The sequence below is a fragment of the Myiozetetes cayanensis genome, unplaced genomic scaffold, assembly GCF_022539395.1.
Source record: "Myiozetetes cayanensis isolate MyiCay16 unplaced genomic scaffold, myiCay2020 scf6-25, whole genome shotgun sequence".
Lineage (NCBI taxonomy): Eukaryota > Metazoa > Chordata > Aves > Passeriformes > Tyrannidae > Myiozetetes > Myiozetetes cayanensis.
This window is the reverse complement of record NW_026087853.1, coordinates 15997630-16023068: the sequence shown is the minus strand read 5'-3', so window position 1 is coordinate 16023068 and position 25439 is coordinate 15997630. Positions and strand designations below refer to the sequence as shown.

The 25439-nt window shown below is 40.0% G+C and overlaps 1 protein-coding gene across 2 annotated transcripts; it reads left to right on the top strand.

Annotated features, from left to right (window-relative positions):
- Positions 1-1541: 1541 nt before the first annotated feature.
- ZC3H14 (zinc finger CCCH-type containing 14) lies at positions 1542-25137 on the top strand. 2 transcript variants are annotated; one of them, XM_050334933.1, is made up of 17 exons: positions 1542-1633; positions 2368-2410; positions 5409-5523; positions 8295-8335; positions 9020-9215; positions 9559-9967; positions 11470-11630; positions 12645-12745; positions 14866-15021; positions 16507-16581; positions 17031-17187; positions 18756-18979; positions 20968-21088; positions 22037-22173; positions 23202-23296; positions 24180-24286; positions 24858-25137. In XM_050334933.1, exons 1-17 carry the CDS (start codon positions 1598-1600, stop codon positions 24862-24864), a joined length of 2181 nt encoding a protein of 726 aa, XP_050190890.1. In that variant the 5' UTR covers positions 1542-1597; the 3' UTR covers positions 24865-25137. The 2 variants fall into 2 exon arrangements, with proteins under 2 accessions (XP_050190890.1, XP_050190888.1); XM_050334931.1 differs by having other exon boundaries at positions 9559-9979.
- Positions 25138-25439: the final 302 nt, after the last annotated feature.

Genomic DNA, 25439 nt, shown 5'->3' with positions numbered 1-25439 from the left:
TGTGTGAGAAGCTGTCAGAAACTTCCCCGTATCTGACTGTGCAAATGCAAGATGGCTCCAAGATAGACACACCACTGGCCAAGGCTGAGCTCATCAGCCACTGTGTTAGTTAGCACTCCTGGGATGACATGTTTAAGAAGGGAAGAAAAGTTATTGGGCAGAAGCAAATTGTAGCCAGAGGAGTGAGAATGTGTGCGAAGAACAGCTCTGCAGACACAAAGGTCAGTGAAGAGGGAGTGGGGGGAGGTTTTCCAAGTGCTGGGGCAGAGATTCCCCTGCAGCCCAGGTTGCAGACCGTGGTGAGGCAGCTGTGCCCCTGCAGCCCATGGAGGTCTATAGTGGTGCACAGATCTACCTGCACCCCACGCTGATCCCACATGGTTGCCTGGAGGCCGTGAAACCATAGGAAGCCCATGGCAGAGCAGGCTCCTGGCAGGACCTGTGGTCCCATGAAGAGAGGAGGCTGTGCTGGAGGAGGTTTGCTGCCAGGACTTGTGACCCCATGGGGGGCCCACACTGGAGCAGCCTGTTCCTGAAGAACTGCATCCCATGGAAGGATCCATGCTGGGACAGTTTGTGAACTGCAGCCTGTGGGAACGATTTGTGGAAGACTGTTTCTCCTGGAAGCAGGGGAAGTATTCTTCCCCCAAGGAGTAAAGAGTGTCGAAGACAAAAGGCGATGAACTGACCATAACACTCATTCCTGTTTTCCTATGCTGCTGGGTGAAGGAGGTAGAGAACCAGGAGTAATGTTAAGCCCTGGAAGAAGGAAGGGGTGTTGGGAAGGTATTTTAAGATTTGGGTTTATTTCTTATTATCCTACACTGATTTGATTGTTAATAAATTAAACTAATTTCCCTAAGTCTATTTTGTCCGTGACAGTAATTGCTGAGTGATCTCTCCAGTCCTTGACCCACGAGCCTTTTGTTATCTTTTTTTGCTCTTGCCCAGCCAAGAAAGGGGGGGTGATACAGCAGCTTTGATGGACACCTGGCAACCTTTTTCTTAGGAAAAAAACCCCTATGTTGTTTTAAGGCTTATCAGTCTATTGTGGGGTCACAAAGATTAAAATTCAGTGCTAAAATCTTTTTATTATATAGCTGTAGTGTGGCAGTAAGAGTTACTTGGATACTGTGTGTAGTGCTAGACCATAATTTATTTAGTTTTTAGCAAATAACTATTGAAACCTTCAATTTGTCTGGTTCGTAAGAGAGAGCATTAACATTAAAATAACCTTGCAGTTGGTGTAAGGGCATTCGCTTACCCTAAGCCACGTGGCAGGGCCTTATGAGAACCTGGAACGAAGAGAAAGAGGCAACTTTACAAAAGGTGAGTGTGTTCCTCTGGTAGTGAGGAGCAGCCCGTGGCACGCGGCTGTTCGGAAGCCCTTTAGAGGGACAGACTCCCTTATTCCCGTTCTCCAGGCCGGCTCCCGCACGTCCCGCAGCGCCGGGCCGGGGCCGCCTCCGCCCGCCAGGGGGCGCCGCCGGCGGAGGCCACGGCTGCTCGCGCGGCGCTCGGTAGCCGCGCGGGGGCGGAGGGAGCGGCCCCGGGGGAGCGGGAGCGGGATCGGGAGCGGGGGGGGCACGGAGACACCATGGAGATCGGCACCGAGATCAGCCGCAAGATCCGGGTGAGACAGAGCCGGCCGGGCCGCCCCCTCCGCCCGCAGCGGCTGCCCGGCCCCGCTCGTGGGGCAGGCCCAGCCGGGGACTGAGGTGCCGGGCGCCTCTCAGAGCGCCCGGCGGCCCTCGGGGCTCCCAGGGAGGGGCGGGAGCAGCACAGTCAGTTTTCTGGGAAGCAGAGTCGGGCCCGCTCGTATCCCAGCGGGCAGCTGCCGGGTGCTGTCTGTGCCCGGAGCTGAGGGTCTCGCCCTGCAGAGCCCGCCCGGCCAGGCCCGGCGTTGGCACCGCTCGGCCGGTGCGAGCCCCGGCACCGGCGGGCCTGGAGCTGCTCCCGCTCGGCCGTTGAGTTTGGAAAGCCTGGCAGGTTTCCGTTTCCTTGCTGAGCCGGGAGTGACCTTTTGTCAAACCATCCGGGATCCGTTTTCTTTGCACCCTACGAGTCCTGATGGTCTCTACTTGAAAAAGGATAGCAGGGGCTTGGAGGTTGTCTGGTAGCACCAGGAGCTGGTGTGTAGGAAATATGGTAGAGAGTGTGAGATTCTTGGCAGTTCCCGTTATTCTGCTGTCAGTCCCTCACAGTTACAATGTCTCTACCATGAGCAGGGGAGAATAGGAAAAGTTAACATGTTAAACCAATGTGTTCAAACAGTTAATAAGAAAAACTTTGCTAAGTCTCCCACGGCATTGCAATTAGAAATACTTTGTTGATCCATCCCTTAAATGCTATTTCATTATTTTTTAGGGTGCTATAAAAGGAAAGTTGCAGGAGCTTGGGGCTTATGTTGGTAAGTTTTGTCATGTGTTTAGCAATCTTCTCCGGGTCATTGTAATTACATAGGGAAAAAACCAGATAGTTAATGGAAACTTATTATTACTTGTGTTACTGCATAGAGAAGCCTTAAGCATGAGAAGAGTTATCTGAAGTGCTGGAATAGTATGAAACAGACTGACTTCACAAAACATGTATAGTCTAAGCATAAGAGAACATGGATATTGATATATGAAGAACTAAAAGGAAATTAACTAAAAAGTCAGTCCAACAATCTCTCCTTTAAAGGAGAAATGGTCACAAGGGATTTGAAAGAAAAACAAACTATGATGCTGTGAATATTTAAGGACATTTCTTTGATGCACTAGGTGAAACATTATATAAAGCAAGACCCTTGCAAATATAACAGCAGTTAGCGTTGACCACTCTGAGATAGAGTCAGTCTTTCTTAGGCACCTTTTTTAACAGCCTCTTGAATTTGGGGTGAGACATTTGTCAAAATTAGGAGAGGTGGGAAGATAGACTGACTGTTTTAGGAAATGAGAAGGCCTTGTCACGTGGGACAAATCTTCAAAATGTAAAAAGCTTGACTGTTAAGGGGAGGACTAAGAGCTGTGTTGAACTAATGTGGATGAAATACATGTATCTGGGTCTTAGAGGCAGGCTTGGGAGGAGAGGTGAGCAGTGTGAATGTTGGTGGTTTTCTTGTGCATTTGTTTTTTCTGAATCCAGGATTAGATGGATATTGCACTTCAGAGCAGCTGTTTTCTGCAGCAGTAAAAGTTGGAAACAGAATACCGTAGTCCTGTAACTGCTTTGTTGTCGTCTCTGCTACTTCTTGGATTTCAAATGAAGGAAAGAAATTGAGAGCATAGTTTAGAGGTCCCGTGAGTTGCATGGCCAAATTCAAAGTTTGTAGTTTGATCCTGAATTGATCTTTCCTATTTCAAGGGGAGCATTGCATTTATGGAAAACTGTATTGACTCCATAGAAGGGAGTTACCTGCAAGCTGACATTCAGGGCTCAGCTGGTGCTAAGGAACTGTGTTTAGAATTTTTCATTGTAAAGTTGTCCTTTTTTTTCACTGTCTCAAAGCTTGTCCTTTTCGGAAACTCATTTTTGGTTGTTGGTTTGTTGGGTTTTTTACCATCATTCCGGGTTTCAGTTTCTTAGTCCTGGATTCTTTGCTTTCTTGTGCATCTCTGGAAAAAAAAAAATCTTTCTTATCTCTAATAGGAAGATGCTCTTAGAATACCATCAATCTTTGATTTCAGCTATGACTGATTATTCTTTCTTTGTTTTCCTTCTGTTTCCTGTATTCAGAGGGCAGGTTTCCTGTACTCCCAGGATCAGCGTTCAATGTCTGCAGTTTCTTCTCAGTCAGCTTATGGACTTCTTTAAATAACTTTGTATTCTGTATTGCCAAGTCTGATTTGCTTTGGCCTCTTTTTTGTTTTTAAACCACTGTTTCCAAATTTATGTAACTTTTCACTTTTTTTTTTTTCTTTACTATAGTATTTTGGACAGCTTTTCAAGTAATGTTTTTTAAAAACTCTCCATTCCTTCTTTTAATTAACTGTTAAAAATTGGTTCTCCCTCATTGTAGCCTCTGCACAAGAACCATACTTTTGTTTCGTTCTGTAACTGCTAGTTCTTTTCTTTTGAAAAGTGTGCTACAACAAGACATGTTGAAACTTTATCATATGTTGAACCACCTGAAGAGCTTATCAGGTTTAAAATTAGCTTAGTCAATAAATAAAATTCACTCTGAGTTCCTCGGTCTGAGTAGTAATCCATCTTGTGCAACTTGTAGTTTGCATTAAAAAAACCACCAAACCCAAAGCAGCAACAACAAAAACAAACCCCCCCAGAAACACCAAAAAGGAGATAGGGTTTAAGCTAGGAATGTGTTAGGTTGGGACAAGTAGCAGAAGTGGCATGCAGGTGCAATGTATGAATGTTATTTCTGTAGTCTGGGGTAGACATGAATTATTTACATAGACACAGAAGAAAGGCAGTTCCTTCATTTGGGTTTTGATTTCTATTTTTCATTTTTTAAGTCTTTTTAGTTTTGTGTACTGGGTTAACTTGATGAAATAAGTACAGCTCTATTGGTGCCTTAGTTCATATTCACAGTTTGAAGTGTATTTCCCAACTGTCTTCACTCACTGTTGTTATGTTCATGTCAAGGATGTGGTATTGGAGACCATGAGGTGTTTGATAAACTGAGTTGATGTCCGTGCTCAGGAAGCACAGCTAATGCCTTTGAGTAGCAATTGCACCAGTCAGGCCTTGAGCAGAGCCCAGAGCTAGGCCAAAGTAAAAAGTCAAATAGCAAACTCCCCAAACCCTTCATATATCGATGTTGGATTCTAACCACCCTCCTACCCATTGTGTTGGGTACTTGTACCCTGGATGAGCAGTCCAGCAAGGCAGTGGATTTCTTACTGTGTATAAAATTGTATATGTTAGGGGTTTGGAGATTCACTCTCAAGGTTGCTGGGGTTTGGGTTTGTTCTATTTTTGTAGGTAGAGAATCTCTAAGTTAATACCATTTTAATTTGTTTAATGCACATATCAGAAGTGGGTATTTATTTGTTTGGTTTTTGTAACTAAAGGAAATTTGACAAGGATAATGTGCTATATTTGATGATGTTTGAAGTGATGAAAATTGTAGATGTTTTTAGTATTCAAGTAAAAGGATATAGGCAGCACAGTGACTCTTTTTTATCTTGTCCTTTTTTCTGTTCTATTTACTCACCTTTTAAATACTTTGATCTTCAGCTTATGCACTTATGAAGTTCATGATCTTTTATTCCTCACTTTTAGATGAGACTTGTATTGACCCTCAGAGGAAATAAAAGTCCTGTTAATTTGCTTACCTAGTCCTCTACCTGCAGAGTCTTTTCTTTGTAGTAGAACTGGGAAAAAAATTTGGTTACATGTTTAAAAATGTTTGCTATCTCTTCTGTGATTTATTATACTTCAAAACAACTTATTTCTCTTTCTATTAGATGAAGAGCTCCCTGATTATATTATGGTTATGGTGGCCAATAAGAAGAGTCAAGAGCAGATGACAGAAGACCTTTCCCTTTTCCTTGGGAACAACACTGTCAGGTTTACTGTCTGGTATGTTTGCAAGCTACTAGTTGTACTTTAGTAGTCAGGAGTGTTTTCTAGAAGTGAAACCTGACAACTAAAGAAGTTACTTATCTTCACATGATGTAATTTGCATTAATCAAAACTTACACTTTGCAGGTCTAATAAGTAAATTAGTCTTAGTCTGTCAACAGTTAGGCTATTGAGGTGATAATTAAATGGCGAGGAATTGGAGGACCTACATTCTTTGTTTGCTTATAATCCAGTCAGATTTGTGAATGAAGTGCTCAGGTTAGCAAGGGCTGTAATGTTGACTTAAGATTTATTCCTGCAAAGCCCATCTCATAGCATGGGAGTGTTATTCAGTGTAGTTGGATGTAAAAGACAAACTTGTTTGCTTTTATGTTAATAGTGCTCCAGATTGCTGTTGTGCATGGGAATTACTATATCAGGACAGATGAGCTGTGGATCTAATTCTGTGTACTGTCTTTGACAAGGCTTAGCACCAAATGCTTAGGTATTCCCACCTCTCAGGCTATTTATTTATTACCACCACCCAACTCTACAAATCAAAAGTAGAACCACAGAATTACTATGAGCAGGACAAGTTAGCAACAGTTCGACTTACTCTCAACTCCTGACTGTGTAGTTTCATTTATCCTTTGTTGCATGACAACCTTAGCCGTTATATTTCTCATGGATTTTCTAATACTGGATTTGGTTTACAGTATAAACTTGTCATTAACTTCACATTTCAGAGGATCCAAACAGACATTTGACATTAGAGATTTTTGTTACTTTCAGAGTTTTGTATTTTTTTCAAGTTAATCATTTGAGTCTCCTACCTAATACAGCTTTAAGGAACACAATTTTCTTTTGTATAGATGAAATGCTACTTTTTCTTCCCTGCTTTTTCAGTTTATTCACTTTGAAATTTTCATCCTGAGAGGTTACAATCACTTCCAGTATTTCTTCTATGTGATCAGTTCCTGTGAGCTTTTGTTATAAAACAACAGAGGGAAACATTTTAGAAGTTGGGTGTTATGAAACCATAAACGTTAACAAAAAATTAAAATTAATTTCAGCTATTACAATTCACTGTATTAACTGTTTAAACTGATGGATTTCTGTGTGATAGTATGACTTTCTAATACATACTGTATTAGGAAGCCATGCAGTTGTCTTTCTTATCGCGGTTTTGGGAATCAGACAAATCGGTGAAGTTTACAAATGGATGAGGGTAACTCCGGTATTGGGGTTTTGACTGAATCCTGATACACAGTAAAAAATAACAGAATAGTGTGTAGCAGAAAACACTTCTGTGACTTTGTAAATGAAACTAAAACTTTATTGAAAAAATAATAAATATATAGAGAAAGCAAATTTCAGCAGAGAAATCAGGATTATTTTATATATGTGTATTTAAAACCGCATATTGACTATATGTAGATATTATACCGCCAGCTGATTTTAACACCTGCTTAAATTCCAAACGTAATGACTATTTTGATCCTAATTCAGCATCCACATAATGTATACAAATACCAATTCAGTATCAGAGTGCTCTGTCCTGTACCAAAGTAGGTATTGGTTAAAAGAAGGATGGAAGAGAAGACAAGATGAAACTTATGCAATAAACTGTGAGGGGACTGGTGGCAAAGTATTAAATAATATTGTAGATGGGAGCTTCAAATACTTTTATTTTTCCTGAGGGCAATCCAGAATGTTTACTTTCTTAAACATTGGCTAAATACAGTACACAGCAAGGTCTGCCTTCCTTGGTTTGTCTCTGTAGTTGGTAATTTGGGGTCATCTGGCGAAAGTCTCACAGCAGTTGTGACAGACCTGGCAGTCCTGTTGGTTGGCCACAGCTTCTTACTCTGAACCAAGTGTCGGGTCACAGTTGTCCTGAGGTTGGTGTGAAAACTGATACGCATCACCAGAGCTCAGCTGATGAGTGTTCTAGTGAAAACTCACAAGGAGCATGAGTGTAAGCCTTCCTTATATTCACATGTTGTCTTACTTCTCCCAGTTTTCAATATGTTTTTGTTCTTGAGCTGCTTTCTAATACTCAGTCTAAATTATGGACGTGCCCATGATCAGCTTTGAATTCCAAGTAAAATATGCATTTAAGTGTTGGGATTTTTTTTTCTTTCTTCTTGCTGTAATGTGTGTTTATTTTTAAGCAGCTTTATTATTTTATAGCCTTCTGATTTTCTGTATTTTCTGTATTACTTCAGCTTGGTGCCTTTTTCACAGGCAAAGGGCAAATTTGACACCTCACTAAAATGCTTTTGCTCACCAGCATGTCTCATATTATTGCTATATACAAAGCATGCTGGAAGAATCCTGAGAATATTAAGTGATATGAGTTGTATATTATTTGGGTTTATACTTACAATTACATTTAACTCTGCTGTGTAAATAAAGTTTTGTATACAAAGTAAAATTTTAGGCCATGCTTTAGGCTTCTAAATTAAGGTTTTTGAATCACTCCTTTTGACACTTAACTCCACTGATTGTAGTGAAAAGTGGAAAGTACTGGCTTTGATTATGTAAACCAACTAAATGCCAAGAGTAGATGATGCGATGAATACTCTACTTGCACGTGTAAGGCACACTGTAGGCAAGATACTTCAGTCCTCCCTACCTTGCTTGATGGAAAGTGTAGTCTTAGATAAGTGTGGTGCTTGTTATGGGGGGGAAAGGCAGTTGGTTTCTGAAAGATGATTATTCTGAATGTAAAATAAAATTCCTTATTTCTCTTTTTTCTCTTTTTCTTCCTTCCCTGTCCATTTCAGGCTCCATGGGGTTTTGGATAAGCTACGATCTGTGACTACTGGTAAGTAAGAAAATTAATGTTGAGTGAAGGTAGTTTTATCTTTTGTGTATAGATTGTGCTCTATGGGGAACTTGCCACTGGCTGCTGCAAGAGAGGAGCCCCGAAGAGGGGATACAAGGACTGCCTGAAACAATCCCTCAGCCTTGGCCATATTGATCACCACCACTGGTCTACCCTGGCTTCAGTAGGGAGGCCTGGAGACACACCATCTATAACGCTGCTGCTGCTTTTGAGAACACACGCAGGATCACTCTCGAGGAGAAAAGACAACACAGAAAGAATCGCGTCTTGTCAATATCACCCGGGGAGTCTTTCTGCTGCATTGGCCTTTTTAGCCATCAGCTTGCTTGTAGCAAGCGTGGGTAGAGCCCTTCTCAAGTCTTCATTCGTGAAGCCTAGCCATGATAATGACGATGATGTGTTGCATGTTAATTGAGTTTCAAAAAAATCTTGACTGTTTTGTTAATTTTTGATTTATATGGTCTTTTGGGTCCAGACTTTTTAGAAAATTGTTTTATATTTTGAGGTAAAGAATTTATTTCTCTGTGTTTCTTGCTGATGTTTTCAGCTTGTTGTATTTTTCAGGTCTGTGCAATGTCTTGTTTGCAGTTTCTTAGCTACTTTTATTGCAAAATCAGTATTGCTGTACTTAAATGTAAAAATGAAAGGTACCTGTCTCCACAGAACCAACTAGTGTAAAATCTTCAGAATCCAGTATCTTTGAGAGCAACCTGCCTTCCAGCAAAAGCACTTCCTGCGTGAGTGATGACAGGAGGCGTGAGGATATCTTGCTACCTCTTGCAGTTTCCAGCACTCGGACTGAAAGAAATGACTCAAGAGTTACAACGAGCTCTCAGGAGCAGAGGAACGCTGCTTTACGGTAAGGCTGCTGGTTACTTACTAGCACTCAGTCAGATATCAGTAGTTGTGTGAGTGTAGTAGCCATTCTGAAGAGTACAGACACTTGGAAAGATCAAAGCAGTTGTGAAGAGTAAAGCATTGCTGCAATTTGTTGGATGAAAAACATTAAATCAGAATTCAGTTCTTTAAGCAACAGATGGGCTTAAATTAATTAACCAAACTAAAAATATTGATTAGTGTGTTAGATTTGTATAAACAATTATACCTTAATGATTCTTCCCTGCTGGATTTAATTAGAAGACGGTTCTCGTTTTCCAGGACTTGACTTGCAGATAATAGTTGGCAATTTTTTATTTTATCAGGCAGTCTTGTGAAGATGGCTCTGCATCCCACTTAACATCTACAGTCAAGCCTTTGAGGGAACTGTCACCTTCTGAAGCTGTAATTGACATTAAACCTGAACCAGATGATCTAATTGATGAAGACCTAAACTTTGTGCAGGAGAATCCTTTGTCACGGAAGAAGCCTATTGTAACTGTAACTTATGGTTCTTCTCGTCCCTCCACGGAGATCTACCGACCACCAGCCATCAGGAGTGCAGATGGCAATGCACAGGTGCCCAGACTGTCACAGCAGGGCAGCTTGCAGGGGAGCAGGCAGTTGGACACACAAAGCTGCAGGTCTTTGGAAACAGGCCAGCTGTGCAATCCCGAAGCATTTGGAAGCTTAGCAGAAGGGTACAGACCCACCTCCAAACTCACTGCAGATAAAGTAGGTGGTGAGGTTAGTATGATCTAAACTATAACAAGTTTATTCCTGCCAGGAACCTAAATTACTGTATACACTTCAAGGAAAATCCTCGCCTCAAAGAAATCAAAAGACTTCTGTCACTGGTACCAATAGATTTGAGATTTCATCCTTTGGGTCCACTGATAAAATCAGATTTCATAGTTTGACATCATCACCTGATAGCTTACTGCATCTCAGAGTTAATTACCGTGTACATCTTCGTGCCATACTTAGTTGGACTAACGGGTCAGCATGTTGTTAAGTTGCATGTGATGAATTAGAAATAATAATTCTGATCTTTAGATCATTGAAACAGCGTGATCTTCCCTCAGTGCTATATGTAGCCTCAGCTTTACAGAATTCTGAAAATCAGGATTTTTGGGATACTATTTATTAACCTCTAAACCCCAGATAGGTTAGTTTTTAGGATTATTATACTATTTGGAACCATGTCAGTTAAGAATTCTTTGGGATGGATTTTGGACAAGGATAAACTAAAAAATGATTTCTACTCTACGTGCTTTGAAGGCCAAGCTAAGCCTGGCAGGGTTATAGTCCAAGCTGATAGTTTTAAGACTATCCATATGAATAAGTTAAGAGCCTCTTTTGAGGGGAATGAAGATTGTTATGGCTGCTACTGTTGTAATGAAGCACGCATTTTACATGCCTTATATTGCAAGTGCCTCTGTGTTTATTGCTGCTTATACAGTTCTGTGTCTTTGCTCTATTTTACTTGGTTCTGTATAAAGGACAATGAATTTTATTTGGAAACCTGGAATCGTCTAGAAAGATAGAGGGGTAGAGGCTGCCTTTGTTTTTAAAAACGGGGGAGTGAAAATGAGAATATAGTGATTTGTTTAAGCTTGTACATAAGTCATTGATAAATGACAGTCACATCTCTCCTTGGAAATGTTTGAAAAAGGTGTTGTGATATTTTTCTTCTATTACTATTCTATGAATAATGTCCAGAAGAGACAGAACAGGGATCTTGCAATGCTAAAATTGGACCATCCTGACTGTTTAGCAATTAGCATCCTTTGGAATATGTCAGCTTGCTAGAAATGAATCCTTACACTTCTCTGAAATTAGACTTGAGGAGAAAATAATTCATACTGATTTCACTTCTCTCCCTCAGACTTCCAACAGGTTCATCTTGAAGGGTAGTAGGAATTTCTTCGGAAAACCCCGATTTTCTGTAGGTGTTGGATAATTTGTCTGTACTTGAGAGACTTTTTTCTTCCCTTTTTCCTAAATGTTATTTACAGTTACACTTTCAATGAGATGTTTGTGTAAATGTGTCTGATTTCCGTATTATCCAGTGCAGTTACTTGTATTTGCAGACAGCACCTAGTCCTAGACTCGTGCGACTGGAATGGAAGGTCTCCATCTCCTGGCTGTGGGTACAATTGCAGTGTTTTCTTTGCTGGTTTATTGATGCATTGTTTATGCTGAAGGAACTGCTTTGGCTGCTCCGTTTGTTGTAGGAAGAAAACTCCAGGAAGAGACGGTTGCCTGTTGTGAGCTCGGTAGTGAAAGTGAAAAAGTTCTGTAATGAAGGGGAAGATGAGGAGGAAGAGGAGGAATACGGATTGAGAACAGGAAGCATCTCCAGCAGCGTGTCTGTACCTGCAAAACCGGAAAGAAGGTACATCAGATCTCAGCGATTTTGTGGGGTTTCAAGAATGAATTCAATGAACAAAACTTGGAAAGTGGAAGTGAGGGAAACCTGTTTGCACTTTAGGAAACTGACAGACAAAATTCAGTTAGCCATTTGAATATTTTTTTTGTACCATCTCACAACTCTGTGGGTGAGATGCTTGTTTCTACCACCCTTTAGCCTCTGATTTTGTAACCTGTTTTTTTATTGCACATAAGCTGCAATGAAGTGTGAATTTTTACATTATTTGTGTAAAGTAAACTGACAAAAGATCATTATGTTGCTGTGTTTCAGACCAGGTATTTATTGTGGCAAAATAATTTTTCAGGAATTTTGATTGCTTTGATTTTATTTCAGGAATAGTTATCACTTGTTTTTTAAGGTGATTATAACTTTTCAAACAGATTTGAGAGATTTTTCCTTTTTTTCTGCTCCCTAATTCTGTCTCAGTGTCAGCTGTCAAAGTACCTCAGTCGTTTTTATCTGATTTTCAACAATAGAGAAAGAATATTTAAACTAGAGAAGAGATGGTTCTACTGACCTACAGTGCTAGCCTATGTAAGGTTTGTTTTAAGCTAATACACTGTATTGAATTTAACTTCAGCCCCCCAGCACATTTATCTAAGCTTCCTCTTTGTTGATGTTAAAGACAAGCAGAAAGCCTTTTTTTTGCAGCTAATATGTTTTTGATAGAGTCAGTTTTCAGCTGGACCTTACTTATCAGGGTATAATTATTGGTGCCATCACAAACATAGCAACAGCTGCTGCTTAAGCTGTGACATGAAATCACATGTCTGGACTTCTATTCTTGAGAGCATTTTGTGGAAACCCATCCCCTCAGAGAATAGATTGACAAACTGAGAACAGATTTAGATAAAATATGTTTAAATTACCATTTCTATCAGTATTATGCCTACATTAACCTGTTAAAATACCTGTCTTTAACATGGATATTGTTACTGTGCAATTCATATACAATAATTTTTTTTTTATTTCCTTTAGACCTTCATTGCCACCTTCAAAACAGGCCAATAAGAATTTAATACTGAAAGCAATCTCTGAAGCACAGGAATCAGTTACAAAAACAACCAATTATTCCACTGGTAATTACCTTTTTTTTTTTGTGCTAAGATATAATATTTCCAAGCTCTACTGTATAAATCCAAGCTAAAGATAGCACTTAGAGATGACAGAATGCTAAATAACACATCAGTGATACATGTGAGGGATTTACCATGTCCTGTGAACAGTACATTCATCTTCAGTGATGAATTATGAAAGGATAAACAAGGGAGGAAAGAGTTATTTAAAACGTATTAATCAAGATAGTAACTCTGTAAAGTGCATAGTTACAAAATGGAAGTGCCAGAGTAGTTGTCAAGAGGAAAGTCATCAGAATCATCAGAATTAGGCAGGTGGTTTGAGCTATTTACTTTATCTTTTGTCCGTTTCTGCACTCTGCTCCTTTCTTCTGAGATGGGAGGAGAAAAAAGCCAAATAGCAAAAAAATGTACTGGATATATGTAATAGAAGTGCAAACTAATGAGGAACATGTGACTGATGTTTATCAGGGTATATTGTCCTTTAACGGCAAAGTGGCAATTCCAGTTCAGTGATTTTAGGCTTTGAGTTGCAGTTGACACAGCAGCTGAGCAGTTGTCTGTGTGTAGGCATTCAGCTCTCTGAGCCAGGGTAGACTTGTGCTCAAGAAGGGCAAATCCAGCTGTTGTCTCTTGTGCTTTCGTTTCACTGGGTCACTTAGCATTGCCAGCAGGAAGCATTGCACCTTGCCAGGGAAGGAGTGTTCACTAAACTACCTAAACCATGACTTTTAAACTATCTGAAGCAAGACAGAGCTTTCCACAATGTCTTGCCTGCTCTTTTTCAAATTCTGCCAACTAACTGTAACAAATGGTATTTTGAGGTGATGCAGGAAGCTCTTTCCTGTGTACACAGCAATACAGCAGCAAATGGGATATAGCCAGAAAATTTTAAATTATTTAAAACTTAATTTTGTTAATAGTGATGATCTTGTAGTTTGACTTGCCAACATGAGAATATTTCAGTGGAGAGACCAAAAAGCACCACTTAGTCATTTAATACTGAGGTGATTTGTGAATTTTAGCTGAAGTAACATGCAGGTTCTTCCACTTCAGAGGTAGTTCACATATTTTTCTAAAGTATTTTGAATGGCATATGAAAGTAAGCTAATTAAAAACATAGAGTTAAAACAGTAAGTTCATACATAATCTCGTACTGAGTGGTACCTTTTAGTTATTTGTGTCAGAAGCTGAGCTGATCTGATATTCAGCCAAGGGAAGAGTATGCTTAGCTTTTCACAGCCAGTTCTGACGGCCTTGGCAGAAGCCAAGTAAGAAGTCAACCTGTCACCCTGCTACCCTCAAACTCCACAGTACAAGTACCTGAAAGGAGGCTTAGATCTACCTGAAAGGAGGTTGTAGTGAGGTGGGGGGTCGATCTCTTTTTCCAAGTAACAAGTGATAGGACAAGGGGAAATGGCCTAAAGTTGTACCAGGGAAGGTTTAGACTGGATATTAGGAAAGTTTTTTTCACAGAAAGAGTTGTAAGGCACCGGAATTGACTGCCTGGGGAAGTAGTAGAGTCACCAACCCTGGAGGTATTTAACAGAGGTCCTCCCACTTAGGGACATGGTTTAGTGGTGCACTTGGCAGTGGCAGACTAGGTTTACGTTGTACTTGGTGATCTTAAGGGTCTTTTCCAACCTAAATGATTCTGTGATTCTGCTGTCTTTAAGTTTTATGTTCTATTTGCAGACACCTTAGCATAGGGTAGCTGGCATCATATGAAGAGACACATTGATAATCCATGTTTGTTTAGATGAAAGGTAGGATGAAATGTGATTTCAAAATATTAGAAAGTACCGCATTCATTATATATAGAAGTGGATGAACAAGTACTTTGTGGATGTCACTCTAATCCTTCTCACATTGTTTTGTCTTACAAGTAGGCAGGTGTTCTGAGGTGTACTCACAGTGTACCCTGTGCACATGCACTAATGTGCTTGCACACTAAGGATTTTACAGGTATTTTGCTTTTTGTGGATACAGATGCTTGGGATTCTGCGCGTGTGTGTGCTGTGTGTGTAGGAATTTATTAGTTATTTTAGCACCATATGTAAAAACAGTACTGCTGTGTGATTGGGTAGTATGTAAATGATTTACCATTGTTTGTTTATTTAAAGTTCCACAGAAACAGACTGTTCCAGTTGCACCAAGAACTCGAATTAGCCCAGAAGAATCTCAGTTAGAAGTAATTCATATGCAAAACAGACTGCCTGTTCTGAGTTCTCAGCTTCAAGTAGAAGAGCCAAAGGAGCAGACAGTTGAAGGAATTCAAGGTCATCTGATAATATTCTTTTAAAATTTTTACCAGGGAATGTCACTTTACAACAGGCTAAGCAGAGAAAAGAAATGCTTTTAATTTTTAAGTCTGTATCAAAAGTTGCATGCAGAACTGCCCTGAAAACCAAGCAGCTTTCTAAAGCATGGCTGTCAGATAGATACATGTCTATATCTCTATACATAAACACACACAAACACACAGAACCTCAGAGGAATCAATCAGTAAGCAAAGGATGTTATAGCACTCTGGCACATCACTGAAGAATAGTTTTGCTTAAGCATTTATATTGGGATAACTTCTCTTTTCCCCATCCTTTGCATATTTTCCTTAGTATCTTGTAGGAATAATTCTGTCACAAAGCTTACGTGAGAGTTAAGATACTCTACAGTATTTGGAGCAATTTTGCAGCATATGAAGTATTGAAGGATTCTTTCCAGCACATGGTTTCCACATAAATAGTTCTAATGTTTTATTTTTTAGTTTAAATATAGGAATACTGTATTTGCTCTTACAGGACAGCTGATACCAGGCTGTGTCAGGTTTGTTTTTTTACTACTGTTTTGAAACTCCAGAAGGAAGATGACATAACATTTAAAAGCAATCTTAGTGTCTTTTCAGCATGATTTTGTTACAAAGAAAAGAAGAGATGTTTGTCTGTGTTAGTCACAAGGAATCATAAGTGTAAGGCAGTGGAAAAAACAATAATGTAAGAAGTAGTTTATACTTGCTACGCACTTGGATATTTAGATTGTTGAGTAAAATTTGGGTTGAGTAAAATTTTTGTTATGTCATCTCACGGTCATTCTTAAGGAATGGTAAACATGACTTAAAAAAATATGTGTTTTTTCAGTCTCTTATTTCTCATATAGGTGTACTCGGAATCTTTCTGCCAACATAAAATAGTTGATATTGTATCCCTACAGTATGTAAGAAGATGCTTTATTAGACTTTGAATTAATGTCCACACCAAATATTTTCACCCTTTTACCAGTGAAATGGAAATGATGGCTTGCTTAGGAAATCTACAGAAAGCAAAAAGAATTTCTTCAAATCATAGCTCAAACGTAGAGCAGTGCTGCTCTGATTTGTTTCACCTCTTTTAAGAAGACCACAGAGTGGTCCCTTGTTGTTAGTTGCTTTCCTACATGTGTTCTCTGAATGGTCAGCTCCTCTCCAAGGAGGAGAAAGACCTTGGCCTTCCTAAGTTGCCATGCCCACAGACCTAGTTTGTCCTGAACAGTGATGAAGGGAAAGAGTAGCATCTTTCAGTATTTAGATTTTGCCATGTTACTGTTTCTGAAACAACGAGAAAGGGGTTCATCATAATGACAATGGCTTACTTTTTTTTTTTTGTTAGGAGTGGGTTTTTTGTTGTTTTGAGGGTTTTAAATCAAAAGAATTAGAGTGTGCCTCAGCTCTCTAAAATGTAGTTTCATGTTGACATGCAGTAAAATATGCTTCTTATTGCTGGTTTTTTTAGGACTTGAACAAAAGGAGCTCTCTTCTCGGCTTCAGATTGAACCCATGATTGAAGATACCTTGCAAGTGACTCAAGGTTAAGTCTTGTGATCTTTTATTTTCAAAATTGATACTCTTGGCCTGTGAATGTTAAGATATAACTTCCTTTTCAATTAATTATACTGATTTCTAGGATTTTCTAGTTTCTACATCTCTAAGGAGTGAAAGCATTATATCAGTAGGTGTTCAAAGCATGAGAGATGTTGAGGGTGGGGGGTTGACCCCCTTTAAAGCTGTTTCAGCACAACTGTTCTTTAATAGAATTTCCTAGGCTGGCCTAATATGACCTATGGCTTTTGTTGATCCTCCTCTATGGAACCAGCAAAGAAGTAAAAATGTTTTCTGGAAGCTACTATGAAGAAATGTAGAAAATCCCCCGAATTAGTTAATTGACCGTGTAAATTGATATTAAAAATATGCTATAAAGTAAGAGCACAACTACAACCTTACTTTTGTCTTTCCTATGTAATTTTTCTCCCAATTCAGATTACTGTGATGCAGAATCTATGGTCCACACAGATACTAGGTCATTTATCCTGAAAAAGCCCAAGTTATCTGAGGAAATGGCAGCACAGAACCAGCAATTGGCAAAGAAGGGCACAGAGGCAGTACGAGCTCACTCAGGACGTCTAATACAGACACGGTAAAAAGTTACTTCATTTGGGACTGCTCATAGTCAAAATGCTTGTGCATGGTTTAGATGGAGTCATTCGGTTGTACTTGTGCTTTGCCAGTCCAGTCAGGAGCCATGGAATCATGGAAAATGGACTGACATTGAATAGCAGAGGAAAAGAAGCAGGGGCAAAAAATCTCCCAGAAATCCTTCTAAATGGAAAATAATCCCAAGGTCAGCTGTAACTTGGGCATGTCCTTGATTTTCAAGAAAGAAGAAGAAGGAACTGAAAAGTCCTGCTCTTTTGTCGTAGCTGTTCTGATTTCTGAAATCTTAGTCAAGTAATTACTTTGCTTAAATTGTCTTTAGTTGTATACCTGTTTGACCCTGAGATTACGTTTCATAAGGAAAGATGTTTTAACACAGTGTTGAGTTTGGTGAATTGTGGATGATGATGTAAAGCTCCTTACTGGTGAGTTTGACCAAGAGAAGTTTAAAGTTCATGTCAGCTTCAGACAAAGTTCCTGATAACAAATAGTCTTACCTGGTAGGAGTTAAAATCACTCAGAACAACGTGATGTACTTCATCAAAGTGGGTTACTGTGTTTGAGAAACTGTTGTGTTTCCTTTCCATGTGTGGCTTTAAACAGCATGTGTTAATTAAAAATAAAACCAACAATGAGCTGGCAAACCCAAAAAAAGTGATATGTCACAGTTGAAAACTTGGTGCTACAGGAGAGTGGTAAATTGTTGCATGTGAATAGGTCAATTTCTAACTGCTTGAATTTCAGAATTCTAGCTAGTGATGTTTTTAATGTGTTGTTTTTCTCTCTTCTTAAAGACCTTCTACACTGTAGTTGGTTTTAACCACATTTCATGGAGAAGCAAAGTTTATCCCATCAGCGTTTGTCAAAGATGAGAACTCCATAGTTCTCCAAATAGTTAGAATCACATGTCATTCACGAAATCCCTCAGGTGGAATGGATGGGATAGTGAAAGGCTGGAGAAAATGTATGTCTCCCCTGTTTTTATACTCCCTCCTATCTACACTGACTTCTGTCAGATCCAGGACAGTAGGCTAGACTCACCTTTCAGTCAGGCTCAGTGTCAACGTTTGTAGTGTCAGCATTTCATTGTCTCCTCCTAGTTCTAAAAAACTTTTACACCCACTGTTTCCTAACGTACTGTTCAATAATTTTGAGGAGATACCTGTTTTCTGTGTTAAAGGGTTTGTGATTCCAAGAATGGTATTTATACTTACCCTCACTTTTTTTTTGTCTCAAATCAGTAAATTCCACAAGAATAATCTCCTTTATTTAACTGTGTTTGTAAATGAGCTTTTGGATCCATCTGTTGAGCAGAATGCAACAAGCTGAAGTGTACCTGAGAGCTGTAGTTCTTATTAGTGCCTCAAGGAGATCAGAAGGCAAACTGCTAACTGGAGTGCATTGTCAGTAGTATTAAAAGAAGGTCTGTTACTGCTTGACTCCCCATAGATAAGTTTGTACTACTTTTAGTTATTAGTACAGCTCACATTCAGTTCACTCAAACCTCTTGAGTCAGAAAATCTAAATTTACTACATTTCTTTGTTTGATAGAGACCAACTTGCACAGCCAGAGAAGCCTGCCAGTCCCAAGTTCATTGTGACACTGGATGGCGTGCCCAGTCCACCAGGATACCTTTCTGATCAGGAGGAGGAAGATATGTGTCTAATGGAAGGATTAAAGCCAGTTACCCAAGACATATGTGCTGTGAAGGGATTAAAAGGCCTTCGAGCACAGCAGACACAAACTGTAACCAGGCATCTGGAGGACTCTGATGGTAATTATCCCTACCAACAGGATCTGACCCTGATGTGGTGGTTTGATCATGGCTAGAACTCTTTGATACATCATTCTTAAGAAACCAAAGCGATGCTGTTTATTCTTCAAATAACATTCTTTATGCAAATGAAATGTGGCGGTTCAGTGGGACCATCTCCTTAGAAGCCTTTATCTTGGTACATTTGAGCAAGACAGCACAGATGGAGTTCTCCACACATCTCAGCGTTGCTAAAATTTGACTTATTTCTTTTGCAAATATAGTTGGTCTTCATTACCAGAAATGTGCACTTCTGGTTGACTCATAGTTTGTCTCCATGCTGGTGGACAGGAGATGTTACAGTGGACATTTTGCCATACCTTGAACTTTCAGAAATATGTCAGGTGGTATTAAGGTTTCTCTCTAGATTTGTGATATCAAAAGGAGCCTGTTAAGTGGAAGGTGTCGGTAGAGTCCAGTGGCTATAATCTAAAAGTAGAACTTACAGTGCATGACTTTACTTGAAGGCTTCTATATTCTCTTCATGTGTTTCTTTTGAATAGTATGGGAAATTGCTTGCTGAACCATACCTTTGAATTGTTTGGAATGCTGACATGGTGATGAAAATCACAGAGGCTACTGTTTTGTCTTAGGCCTGTTGAATACTTGCCTAAAGGCCATGCTTGGATTCATGTGTTTTACTTAGCTTTCTTATGAAGATCTTTATTTTCCAGAGTAGCAGTGTATCCAAATTTTCTGAACTAAGTAAAGAATAGTATTTGATGTTGTACTGAGAACCCTTAAATTTCATGGATCTGGCTGTAAACATGTAATGCAATTGCAGCAAAAGATCTTCGGAGTCCATGTCCTTTCAGTCCCCCTGGCTGTGGAATTTCTACACATATGGGGCAGTCTTAGAGAAGAAAGGAATTCTGTATATCCACTGGCCCATTTTTACTAGTACAGTGAAATAGAGATAAGAGTATTTCCTTCTAAATCCAGCTTTTACATGTGTACTCTCTTTCATGCTCCTGACTGAAGCTGTTTGGTAGAGGAGACTGTTGCTGATACGGTCCTATCTCTGTTAGGGATTCCTCTGTAAGTAGCAGGGATGTGACTGAAGTTCACACGGAACCAGCTCCATGTGGAAGTGTACAACAGTGTGGTTGTACAACAGGATGGCATTGGTGTGTTGCAAGGAGAAGGCATAAATGAGGCTGAGGATAGAATGAAACTGGAGCAATTTGTGTCAATAATAAGATCAGATAGGGAAGTTTAGCAGTGCTGGAAAGCTTTGAAAAGCCAAATGTTAAGGCAGATTTGAGAAAACAGACAAAAGCAATGTTCTATGAACAATTGCTTGAATTTGCAGAATGAGGTTTTATAAGTAATATTAAATAGGAGAAAGTCAAAATCTCAGTTTCCAGTAAGAGTAAGGAAGGTATGAAGTGTTTCAACTTGGAATTTCTTAAAACACTTTTTGGATTGGAGTCTGAAGTTTCTGAACAAATCACATGAAAGTGGTATTATTTTCACCATGTGCCCCCATACTAATAAATCTGATTAGTGTAAAAATTGATTTTTAAGTATTATCTCTTGAAATAATTTACTAGAGCAAAATTATCTTGGAGAAGGGAAGCATAGCTATAATGAACTCATGGTTCGGCAGAACGGTCATAACTCACATTCAGTTGAAGAGTCGTTGTCTTGTCTGAGTCAATTTGGATTTGTTAAGAAAATTTATTTATTTTGCTTGTAAACAGTGCAAATTTGATCTTTTATCACCAAAGGGCAGCTGTCAGTCCAATATTATGACTCCTTTCCCTTTAAGGTTTTGGAAATTTTCTTCAGATAATATGATTGTGCACAAGCTTTTATTGTCATGACGTTTTTGATTAAGAGAGAGAATAGGAAGAACAATGAATTTTGGTTATTGCTTACAGGAAATTGCATATAGAATCATGAAGGTCCCAGCTTGTTTCTTTTTTTTTTTTTCCTTGCCATCCTAGTGGACATGGAAGAGTTAAATATGCTACAAAAGCAGGAGAAGGTGCTCGAGCGCTGCAAGTACTGGCCTGCCTGTAAAAATGGAGACGAATGTGTGTACCATCACCCCACACTACCTTGCAAGTGAGTAGTACAAAGCTCATCCACTTGACATGCTGTTTTGATTTTTATTCTGGTGCTGCAAATTTCTGTTCTGTGTTAGTAAATATTCCAAGGCAGTGGAATATTTACTGTGATCCCACTCCAAGTCTGTCGGGGTGGGATCACAGCTCGATTATCACACTGTAATTGCTTCCGTTTTGCACCCATCTGCCACGTGCCAGAATACAGGGATGGCAGCTGTAACCCTGCAGAAGAAAGCTTTAGTTTGGTGTACAGGCTGGTGTTTCTGTGTTGCTTCGAGATGCAGGAATTAGTGTGGTAAAACAGCAGGCTCTGCCAGCTGTCACAGTGCTTGTGAATGTTGGGTACCGTTACATAGTAATGCTGCATTGGTTTCTTTAAATCTGAAAGCAAAGGTGAACTCATGAATGTGCCCTGTGCCTTTGACTTCCCCTCCACAAGCAGCAACAGTCTAGAAAAACAATGTCTCTTTTGAGATAACTGTTAGCGGGTTGGGTAACTTCATTTACTCAGACATGGGAATTTTCTTTTAAAATCTGGTGTAACTAAATTCAAAATAACACTTTCTCTTCAGGGAATGAACCATGTTACTCAGGAAATTTTGCCACCCTCCCTGGGAAGTCTGATTTCACAGCGCTGCTCTGTGCTGCACACTAAAAATAATGTGTCTTTTAGCTTGTAACAAGTAGCTTGGGATCAGACTCAGTAACTGAGAGTGAAGTAGTTCGGTTGTTTACTGCATGTAAAGTGTCCCCAGGGACACAGTTCAGATCTGTTGTTCCACAACTCGCACACGACACCTGCGTGCCCCTCTTTGGGAGGATTAAACATGTGCCTGAGCCCTGTTGTAGTTCTGCCTTTCTCTGATGTTCTGGCTTTCATTTGCAACAGGTGTTTGGGGGTTTTGCTCCAAATACGAGCTTTTGACTCAATTTGCTTTTTCTCCAGAGTTTTTCCTAACTGCAAATTTGCTGATAAATGCTTGTTCATCCATCCAAACTGTAAATACGATGCAAAGTGCACTAAGCCAGACTGTCCTTACACTCATGCCAGTCGACGAACCCCCCATCCATCTCCCAAACCAGGTGAGCACATCTTGTTTCCTGAGCTTTAAATGAAAATGCTGAAGGAAAAACAGTGTTTTTGGTAATGGAAACTGATATTGGTGAAAAAATAATTTTTTGCTTGTTTTGATCTAATTTTCTTTCACCTCTTAGTGCTAGATGAAGAAGAATAATCCAGTGTTACTGCAAACCTTGTTATCAGAAAAATCCGTCAACACTTTTATGCAAGAGTCCATATGAAGTCTGTGCAAGGCCAGAGTGGTGACTTGCACAAGTTGTCCATTTCTCTGAAGGGATTAGCCAGCACTGCAATTTTACTCAAATTTGTTTCTTAAATTGGACACATACTGTACAAAGGCCTTGTGACAAGCTGAAAACAGAGGCTTCTGTCTTTGAACATTTTTTTCTTTAATGCCAGTGTAGGAGTTAAGTTGGTGTAATGATGAGGTGACTTTCAGGGCTGAGGTTACCCAGTGAAGGCAGTAGCTGTGTTTGGATTATGGGTTGGTATTGCTGAGCCTTTGAACAGTGCCAAGGTGCAGGCCCTTCACCACATGATCTTTTGGAAATAATTTAGCCCACAGTCACAGTACAGTGCAGTTTTGTTACTTTGCCAGAAGGTCAAGTACAATGTGCTTGTCTCCTGTATCATTTCCAGCAGCTCCTCTGTATTCCTGGAAAGTGCAGTGCCTGTGCTTTTCAGTTCAGTCAGCTGAACCTCTAACAGGCTTGCTGCTGTCTAAATTTAACATCTGAGATTCTCTGCCTACCAGAATTTGTTGGAAGTTTTGCCTTGACCATGGTACCTTCTGTCCTGAAATGGGGAAGAACCAAGTTAAGTGATTACCTGACATCTTGTTTTGCTCCAGGGTGAGATCCACTCCTTGCACTGCGATACACTGTCGGTATTTCTTGCAGAACTTTGGTGTATTACAGAACATAATGTTTCACAGAAATATTGATATATTTAAGGTTGTGTGGAGCTGTCTTAAAAAGGCAATTTATCCTGATCCAGGCTCACTTCCTGTTCTTTTTGTTTCTACTATTAGCACCCCTGCCCACACTGCCCATATCCTCCAGTAGTCTGCTGTGCAAGTTTTTTCCTGCTTGTAAGAAAATGGAATGTCCATTTTACCACCCAAAAGTAAGACTTATGTTCTGTTTCTTCCCTTTCTTTCTAGAAAAAAACTTCAAATGTGCTACTTTGGGACAAGATATGTCAGTAGGATTTCACACTTTTTGCTTTTACTTTTCACATTTTAACTTACCTCAGAAGCAGAGTATGCAAAAGCAATGACTTAAACAATTTGGAAAATTATATTTTAAAGTAATCTTTCTAACAGATGCTGCTGGGGAGCTTCAAACAGGCCATAGCTTTTGTCAAAATATGCCCAGCCAGGATGCTGGGGGCTGAGGAGGGGGACATCCTGTAGCCTGTCTGGAAGGTCAAGACTCTTGACTTCCTTCAAATGTGCTGCAATATACAACAACTTCAAAGATTGCCCAGTATCCTGAAGTGTATCAGTGTAATTGATGTAGTACAAGAGTCTGGTACTCTGGTACTTTTACAGAATTGTGTCCCTGCATTTTCTGACACCCAGAAGTTTAGTGCTTTCTCAAGCCCAAGCAATGCTGAAATGCCTGGGGTCCCCAGGACTCTGTGCCCAGGTATTATCAGCCAGATCCTCTGGCTTTTCCTGCTCCTCGGATAGTGCTGTGTCATGCTCCCAACTTGTACACACAGATCAATTCAAACTGAACTCTGTAAACCCTTGAAAGCAAAGGAACCTCCGCCTGTCACTGCGTTGGCAGTTTTGGAGCATCGAGTTCATAACTGATACTTTTTAGAACGGATTTTCTCCTCCTTGTGCTGAGCTGATTGCACTGGTGGATGTAGCCATGGGTTCAGGTACTGGTCAGATGTGTCACACAGCGACACAAACTCACGTAGCCAGTGTAGCTCAGCTGGTTTGGGAGTTCAGGCAGCCAGCATCGAGTAGCCCCTTCTGAAACGCTTTCCTTTTTAGCATTGTAGGTTTAATACCCAGTGTACAAGACCAGACTGCACTTTCTACCATCCCACTGTTGCTGTACCTCCACGGCATGCCTTGAAATGGACTCGAACTCAAGCCAGGTGAGAGACACTCTAAACCTAGTACGGAAAAATATTTGATGTCTCTACTGTAGTTTTACTCACAGAAGTAATGAACTGTGTGAATAACAGGCATCTTTCTTTAAAGGACAACTCTGTTCTGTTTGGCTTTAGTAATACAAACATTAACTAATGTATTGCAGTCCTGATAAACAAGTGCCCTGCAGCTAAGATAGGGCAGAGTCACTGGAATCCTGACCTGGATATGTTTTGTTTCCTGAGTTTTATTTGAATAAAGCTGAAAATCCAACATCAGCTCTTCGTTTACCATTGTTTTATCTTGTGTCCGAGCTGTCTTTTCTTTGAGTGTTTCTGGCAGAGCAGCTCATTCCTGTCACTTGTCCATGTTTTGATAAACCAGTAGCAAACTTCCTAAAGCTGCAGCTATGGGCCTGTCTTTAAGATCATCAGATCACACGAGCCTTTCACTCCAACTGCTCTTGTCTGCACAGGTTTCAACCACTACAGGAGTAGGGCACAGATAGTTCTCAAATCATCTTTACAGGGTGGTAGAATTGTTACTTATGGGAATCATTTTTCTCTTCCCCCTCAGTGAATGAATATGATACAGCCTGGGACTGAGCTTTGCCTCCTCTGGACAGTAGTGGAAAGGAAAATTAACCACCAGGGTACAGGATGCTAGAAAAGATTCATGAATTTTGGACTTTGAATATACATTGTTTTCATAAAACAAGGTTGATTGCATACTTGAAATGTCTCTAATTTTCCAAGTTTGTAAGTTTGAGCAATTTTACATTTTTTTTACACTGTAACAAGAAAACGTCTGTGTAAGAAAAGTTTTACTTTAAATTCCATTAAAAACCTTCAAAGCACATTTTGTGTTCTGTTTGGGTAATGTTCCTTGTTTAAGATAGGGTGTGTTGAAGAAGCAAGTGTGTCAGCAGAAGGGTTTAGAAAGCTTGTTCCTGAATTGGGATCATAGCAGAAGTACTTTTTGTTCAGCAGGTGTCTGGTACAAAGCACACAACTGCTCTGCTGTTCCAGCCCCAGCACTGAACTCCCCACCTCAGCACAGGGAAAAAGAGCAAATGCTTTGTCTTTTCGGTGTTTTTCAGCACAACAGACATCATACCCCTTCCACTCTCTAAAAGAGGGAGAAAACTAAGACAAGGGA